The 8715-nt window shown below is 36.2% G+C and overlaps 2 protein-coding genes across 5 annotated transcripts in view; one reads left to right on the top strand and one right to left on the bottom strand.

Moving 5' to 3' along the window:
• Window positions 1-7265, bottom strand: part of LOC106882826 (serine/threonine-protein kinase SMG1) — a 197669-nt gene extending 190404 nt beyond the window's left edge. For 2 of the 3 annotated variants that reach the window (XM_052969573.1, XM_052969575.1), the window contains exon 1: window positions 6613-7264. In XM_052969573.1, coding sequence (XP_052825533.1) covers window positions 6613-7159 — 547 coding nt within the window. In that variant the 5' untranslated portion in view covers window positions 7160-7264. Of the gene's footprint in view, window positions 1-6612 lie in introns of all 3 variants that reach the window. The other variant, XM_052969574.1, reaches the window with a different exon arrangement.
• A 160-nt stretch (window positions 7266-7425) lies between these two features.
• The window catches only part of LOC106868631 (nucleolar protein 11), a 57974-nt gene continuing 56684 nt past the window's right edge, over window positions 7426-8715 (top strand). Inside the window, exon 1 of one of the 2 annotated variants that reach the window (XM_014913984.2) lies at window positions 7426-7587. In XM_014913984.2, the coding sequence (XP_014769470.1) occupies window positions 7456-7587 (132 nt within the window). In that variant the 5' untranslated portion in view covers window positions 7426-7455. Of the gene's footprint in view, window positions 7588-7688; window positions 7861-8715 lie in introns of those variants that run through there. The other variant, XM_014913994.2, reaches the window with a different exon arrangement.

Genomic DNA, 8715 nt, shown 5'->3' with positions numbered 1-8715 from the left:
TACATATGTATATATAGATATACATACATATATATATATATACATACATATGTATATATAGATATACATACATATATATATATATACATATATATATATGTACATATATATACATATATATGTATATATAGATATATATATACATACATGTGTATATATATCTATATGAATATATATATATCCATATACATATACATAAATATATACATCTATACACATACATATATACATACATATACACATCTATACACATACATATATACATACATATACATATATATATATATATATATATATACACATGTACATATATATGTATACATCTATACACATAAGCTCAGTAGTGGCTGTGTTTTAAGTAGCTGGCTTACCAGCCTCATGGTTCCTAGGCTGTAGTAGAAGACATTTGCCCAAGGTTCACTGCAGTGGAATGAACCTGAACGATGTGGTTGTGAAGCAACCTATATATATAATAATAAAGGGTAAAATCATAAATGGTTTTTACCAAGTGGTCAGCACAGAAATAAAACCTCATAGGTAAATTTTATAAATATTTTATAATTATATACATGATTAAAACAAGGGCTTGGCTTGCACCGCACTATGCACTAAAAAATAGACATCAAAAGACACTATTACCACCATAAAAATCATTTATGATCTTACTCCTTATTATCATTGTAATTAATATTTGAAAAAGATATTTACTCCTTGATCAAAACTGTATTAACTGCAGAATTGATCTTTAAAACACTGCACGTGGCTATAAGAGAACGATATGAATTCTACTTCACAGCATATATCTGTGAGTCTCAAAGGGTATAAGATAAGCGGATGCAGCTCGCTTGCATAATCGTGGCCACTCATATTTATATGCCTGGGTATACCAACGCTGATGAAGGCAAAAAGGTAGTTTTTTATTACTTTAAGCCCAAAACACGATCTTGTACGCGGTTAACCAAAGTTTTAATTCATTTTCTTTCTTCTACTAGCCTATTATGCAGTGTGTTTTTCTCGGAGAATTTTTGATGGTAATATTGTCTTTTGACGTCTATTTCTCAGTGCGTGGTGAGGCGCACGCCAAGCCCTTGTTATAATTATGTATATTACACACACACATATATATATATACATACATATATATATACATGTATACATACACATATACATACATACATTTATATATATGCATACATATACACACACACACATATATATATATACACACAGACACCCTCATAGATATTCATAGTAGCTGCTTTCTTATATACAAGCAAAGCCATTGCTAAAATCATTGAAATGAGTTGATGATGATGCAATGTGAGACACTTGACTCAAGTTTGGGTAAAGATTTGCACATTCTATTACATAATGCACACCTGTGCTGGCTGGGAGAGAGAACAAGTGCCACAGCATGAAATTTGACATGCCTTTTCAATCCCCCATTATCATCATCATGAATTAACATTTGTTGTCCATGCTGGCATGGGCTGGGCAGTTTGGGAAGTTGAGGGGATGCACTAGACACCAGTCTCATTTGGCATGGGTTCTATAGCTGGATGCCCTTTCTAATGCCAACCACTTTGAGGGCGTAATGGGTGTTTCCATGTGCCACTGGCTTGGGTGCCAGTTGTGCAACACCAGTATCTACAACTACGATTTCACTTGACTTGGTTGGTCCATTTCTCAAGCACAACACACTGAAAGTCTCAGTCATTTATCATTGCTTCCGTGAGGCTTACCACTTGAAAGTGCTTTTTACATGTCACTGTCACAAGTGTTAGTTAGTTGACACTGGCATCAGCTACAATGCTTCTGTGAGGCCCAATGCTCAATAGGTGGTCTTTACGTGCCAGTCATGTGACACCAGCAGCAGTCGTGACTATGATTTCACTTGGTTTGATAGGTCTTCTCATGCACAACATATTGCTGAAGGTCTCAGTCAAAAGTCATTGCCTCTGTGAAGCCCAATGTTCGAAGATCATACTTCATTCCATGCCTTTGTGGATCTATCTCTTCCACAGGTTCTCTCTACTGTTAGAAATCAGCACTTCTTTACACAACTGTCCTTGTCTCTGATGCCTCTTATGTCCAACTTTTCCCTCAAGACACTTACACTCTGTTGTACATGCACACTGACATTGCACATCCAGCAAAGTATACTGGTTTCATTTTGCTCAAGTCTATGCATGTCCTTGATGGTCACAGCCCATGTGTCACTGCCTTGTAGCATAGCCGTTCACACACAGCCATCAAATAGCCTGCCTTTAACTAAAGCCCTTTGTTGCCAACAGAGGTAGGAGCTCCATGAACTTTGCCTAGCTTATCCTTATTCTCGCAGCTACACTCTCAGAGCATCCACTTCCGCTACTGACTTGGTCACCTAGATAAAGGAAAATATCCACTACCTCTAGCTTACCCCAATGGCATTTGATAAAAATCAATATTCTGTACAGTTTTAGTGTTTATTGCACCTTCCACACACAAAAACTATTTTCCCAGTTAACCTACCTCTGATATTGCTGCACCTCTTATGCGTCCATAGCTTACACCAGGTACATCTTATGGAATTTCTACCTACACCTTTACTACAGATTGAGCAGGGCTATCTACTTGAAGGGATTTGTGATTTGTCTGCGTTCTTACTAAGACTTTGGTTTTTGCTAGGTTGACTCTAGGCCCTTCAATTCTAGACCTTGCTTTCACACCTGAAATGTCTTGTCTACTTCTGATAGTGACTCAGCAATTAGTGCAAGGTCATCAGCATAGAGGAGCTCCTAGGGGTAGCCTGTCTTAAATTCCTCTGTTATTGCCTGGATGAACGCCTATTTATACCTTGAATTCATCACTTTACTCATAGCCAGCCCTCATCTTTCTTACTTTATCTCTGTACATGGCTTGTACAGTTCTCACCAACCACTTGTCTATCCCTGGTTTCCACATTGACCACCAGATAAGGGATCAGGGTACCCTGTCAAAGGCTTTCTCCATGTCAACAAAAGCTAAGTACTGAAGTTTATCTTTGGCTAGGTACTTCTGCTGTAGCTGTCTTTCCAGAAATATAGCATAAGTGGTGCTTCTCCCTGGCACAAAACCCAACTGCATCTCATCTAAACTAACACTCTTCTAATTAGTTGGGCTATGACCCTCTCCATGACTTTCATCCCACAATGTGATACCATGGTAATTATTTCTATCTAAGGAATCACCTTTACCTTTGTAGCAGTCTGTGGTACCACTACACCAGTCATTGGTATGACTCCTTCGTGCAACACCTGATTAACTATATAGGTGACTAGATGATAACTCACAACACCAGATATTTTAAGCATTTCGGCAGTTATTTCTCATGGGCCGAGCTTTCCCCATTTTCATGGCTTTATCTAAAACACTACTGTCTATTTATATTGCTGGTCCCTCTGTTCAATCCACACTAGGCAGACTCTCTTCCAATGAATTCTCTACATTTAATAGCTTTTCATAATGGCACTTACAAGCCTCTTTCTTTGTAGAGTCACTAACTGTAAGTCAATCATCATCCATGCAAATACACTTCTCTACCATATGACAATATTCCCCGGCACACTGTCTGGCAAACTGAAACACTTCAAGCTGCTGATTCACATGCTGCCTCCATATGTATACATATATACATACACACATGTACCTATATATATATATATATATATATATATATATATATATATATATATATATATATATATGCATATATACATACACACAGGTACCTCTATATATATGTATATATATATATATATATATATATATATATACAGATAGACAGATATCCATAAGTACTCACAAACAGCTGTGAGCCCTACATGGCCACTCGAACTGCTAAGAATAGCAGTCATATTCCCAAATTACATGACATCCCACCGTCCTGAAGAGAGAAAATACACATTGGAGAATGTCCTCGATACACACTGCTAGAAATAAAACGATGCAATGGCCATGACTGGAATGCCCTTTGGTCATAGGTTTTGCTAGGTCGCGCACGTCTGACCCGAGAATTTAGAATATTACAACACTATATGTAGAATGTAATCTACAAATGCACAATATGACTGAACGAGTTCCAGAAAATGTCAAACCCCAAAATTCCTGTTAATATTTTTAATGTCAGGCATTATGAAACTGTATCACACTAAACATTCCTCGAGGAACTAATTCAGATAAAAAAAAAGAAGGAAAGAACGAACTACGAAGTTGAAGACTTCAAAAGTAGGTGGATTAAAAAAACAACAACCGCTTGGTCTAATATTCTCCGGGAAAATCAACTCCCTCCCCACCCAATTAATTTACAATTTAAAAATAGTTTAAATAGTTGCTTAGCTAATTAAATTAAAGTGATAAACCGATTAGAAATTACTACTTCAAGTATAATTTAACAAATCACAGATGATAGACGACAAGTTTGCTGGATAGACAAGATAAGTTTTTAAAAATTTTTTTAAAAGCTTTAGTCGTTAACTCAACAAATAAATAAACAGCTGACGTTTCTGATATTTCGAAGAATCGAGAAATGTCGGTTTCGAACTTCCTTTAGTCCATGTATTCTCCCCTACATTTGTTATATAAATAGCAATGGGTCCTGTTTGCACACAACTCAAAGTTTAAACAAATAATACAATGAATTATACAACTATTTATAACTGATGGAGTAATTTTTTATTGTCCATACTACGCGAACATTATAGCGAGGCTAGCTAGGTGTTAGTGTGTGTGTGTGTGTATATATATATATATATATAGAAATAAATATAACTGACGAAATCACTTATTTACTTCCTTCGTATTATTTTGTAGCTTGTAGGAGCGCTAGCGCGTCCAACAAAGTGACTAGTGGCATTACTTCCGGCTCTTTTACCTTCTAAATTCAAATCCCGCCGAAGTCAACTTTGTCTTTCATCTTTTTAGGGTCGATGAAATAAAGTACCAGTGAAGTACTGAAGCCGGTGTAACCGACTAATCTCCAACCCTCAAAAGTACTGACCTTGTGCCAAAATTAGAACATTTATAATTTTGTGTTGATGAAAGAATCAATGTCGACGACACCAGCGGAAGTCGAACTCAGAAACCGACCAAAGCAACCTCTTAGCAATACTCAGCTTACATTGGCGCCTGATAATCTAAAACCAGATTTGTCATTGCAAGAAAGACAGTAGAGAAGTCGTGCAAACATTATTAGCCGATGACGATAAGATTCAAGGTAAAAGTACTTCAAAGAAACACAGCATCAGTTTCCAAAACAAGTTTAAGACAAAGTGAAACCATTTAAAAAAGTTGCTTAAAAAGAGCACAAATGTCTTAAGCCTTCTAATTAGATCAATTGAAAAATTAATAATTGTTTTTCATTTAAACACAAGGCCAGTTATTTTAAGTTGAGGGTGTTAGTCGAACCATAGACCCTAGTTTTTGACAGGTATTATTTTATCGACCACGAAGATGACCAGCGGGATTTTAGCTCAGAACGTTAAGCGTAAGAAAAATACCAAAGGCATTTTGTTCAACGCTCTAACGATCCTATCAAACCACAATATATTTTCCCAGCGAGCTCAAAGCAAGAGCAAACAAATTTTGACCAAGTTAACAATGTTTTTATACACTATCGGATGATAATTACCCTGACCCATCATTCTGACATCTGTACCATAACTAGTTATATAGTGCTGATGATAGTGGATTCACTGTGTTGTCAGTCTTTTTATTAACGAGTTAAATATTTCATGGCTACAGGCATGCATTTTAGCGGGGTAAAGCGACGATTACTCCATAAACGACTAGAATCTCACGCCTTTGATTGAATTATTTTAATAAATGCACACGTAGCGAATCGACTATTGGCGTAGTACACACACAGATGTTTGCTAAAAGAAAAACAAAACCCCACTCGAATAAAATATATAAAAACATTCATCGCGATATAATGGGGAGGGAGTTTTCACTATAAACTGGGACAGTTAGAAACGTTAACAAGTTGTTGGTGGCCTTCAATAAAAGGCAATAATGGAGTAGGTGCATACATTCATCTTTGAGTACACCTGCTGTATTTGTATCATAACGTATCTTTACACTCACATTGTTATATACCAATATTCTTCCATATTCTGAAACAGATTTATACACATATGCAGTTTAAACTACACTATCGTTATATATAAATTCCATTATTTATATGTATACGAATACCCAAATTTAATTTTCTGTTACAACCACACCTTCATGTTAGAGTATGCACAGCTAACATTGGCACACACCTACAAACACACACACACACGCTGGCACATTGATTTGTTATACACACACATTCATCAGTGTATACACATGTAGTCACAGTTAGAAAGTAAGAGAGCAGAAGAAACAGGTTGGAAAATATAAACATCGAGGTGTCATGTCTGAACACTAAGCTGAGAGGTTTCAGGCTAGTGAAGACGACCGACTGAGAATAATATAGGCATAACTACAGGGTTGGGGGGTAAAACCCTGTAGTTATGCCTATATATATATATACAAGTAGCGAGGAGGGTAGAGGATAAATAAACAAAGAATGCAATTTTTTAAAGATGTATATAAGAAAGCCACTATTACATTTTTTGTTACCTGCTTGCAGTTTCCTCTCGTCATCTTTGCCAACTTTTATGTTATCGTTGAGCCTGGCGTTGAATGTCTTGCTAACCTGCTGCGACTTATGACATTCCCTCCTTTCTACACTTCTACCCCTCTCCTCTAGATTAATGTTGGTGGTGTTGTGTTGGGCTAAAGACAAAGATACACTCGAACAAGAGGATGACGATGATGATGACGACGACGACGACGATAATGAACACGTTCCTCCACTGCAAGTGACCCCTTCACCAATTCCCAGATTAGTCGATAGTGCTGTCGTTCCAGCTACCGCCCTTCTAACCGATGGACAATTGGCACTCATTGACAACTCATTCTTCTCACTAGTGGAAACAACACCACCACTAATACCAACACTACTGCTACTAATTTCTATCACATTGTCGATACTCTTATCCGTGGGACAGCTGAAGTTTTTCGAGGATAGAATTGAATCCTCCTTGAAACTTATTTTCGTATTTTCTCCTGAAGATTTACTGTTCATCACACGATTTTGAAACTTAGTTACCATTCCTAATAACCTACATAGTCTGCATCGGCCATGACGACCTTTGCGGAAATAGTTAAATGTGTGGGGAAGGAAACGGAAGCAAACAATAAAAAAAATGAAGAAAAGTGTTCAAATCTTGCTGTTTTCTGTGGTTTTGTTTAAAACTAGTATTATTACTATCGTGTTTTAAAAATTCATCTAAAATAAAAGTTTAAAATAATATAGTTTGAGAGATAGTTAGTTACTAACATCCAGCGTGCGGTGTGCTCATTGACTGAAGATAACAGGCGCGCAGAAAGCACTTCCGGTTATACAATATGGCTATATTAAAAGAAGCTTTTACTTTATGTCGACTACCTTCAGAGGAAGAACTTGTTGGTGTATGCGACGGAAACAAAGATGATCAAGTGATCGTCTCTTTCAAATCCAAAGGAATAAGCGTATACAAGGTAATGACACAGCCGTTTTTCTTTTAAATGTTCTTCAATAAAACGCGTCGCGTCTTGCACGTGGACTATTTATAATTCGAAAACTAAACTTTAGAAGAACTACAGTGACACTATTCCTGCGGGATTTGAAGATATCGAACATGTGGGAAATGTATTATCTGAGAGAAAGTTATTTGTTCTGATTACCAACATTTAAAAAGTCAATATTGTTATTTGGAGGAAAGCGAAATGTTTACGATTCGGTAAAAAAAAAATATCACCAGTAGAGTTGGGGTAACTATATTTTGCAGTATTTAGTTATGTCCCTTTATATTTTAAGTTCAAATCCCTGTTTGGGTCTACTTTTATCTTGATTCAGTAAAATAAATAATTGAATAATATAATGAAGTCAATTAAAATAGGTCTCACCCTTCACTCAATACATGTAGCGTATATGGTTTATTGAAATTGAATATGTATCTCATTTAATTTACAATATAAACATCGTGCAGAGTACTTTTAATACATTCATAAAGTTTTTTACACCTGTTTCTAGTTTCGCTAAGCATGTGGATCATGTTATTGAGTAAAGAATTCAGCAAGACTTCCTTTTGTACCCCCCCCCATTTTCTCCCCACGTTTTTTTTTCCCCAAAAATCCCCGTTTTCGGGTAAATTTTCAAATTAACACCCGCACGATTTTCACTAGGGTGTTAGGGTTAGGGACGGAATTCCCACCCTAACACCCTAGTGAAAATCGTGCGGGTGTTAATCTGAAAATTTACCTGTTTTCGGATACGGCGATTCCGGAAAATTGCCAAAAATTGGCATTTTGAAATTTCGCCCCCCTCCCTCTCAATTTCTTCATTTTTCACTTTTTTCCATAACCCTAAATCCCTAGCCTTAACCATAACTACAAAACTTTTTGGAAATTTTTTTCTTAATCATAATCTCCGTATTTTCCCGCATATTTGGAAAAAAAAAAAAATTCTGAAAAAAAAATTTTACAAAAATTTTTGGAAATTTTTTAAAGAATCATAATCTCCATATTTTTCCACATGTTTAAAAAAAAAAATTTCTGAAAAAAGTTTAAAATGAAGAAATTGGGGGTGGGGGTTAATTTCGAAATGCCGATTTTTGCCAGTTTTTT

This window comes from Octopus bimaculoides, chromosome 7 (assembly GCF_001194135.2).
Source record: "Octopus bimaculoides isolate UCB-OBI-ISO-001 chromosome 7, ASM119413v2, whole genome shotgun sequence".
Classification (NCBI taxonomy): Eukaryota; Metazoa; Mollusca; class Cephalopoda; order Octopoda; family Octopodidae; genus Octopus; species Octopus bimaculoides.
Note: the sequence above shows the minus strand (reverse complement) of the source record. Positions and strands in the feature narration are given on the sequence as shown.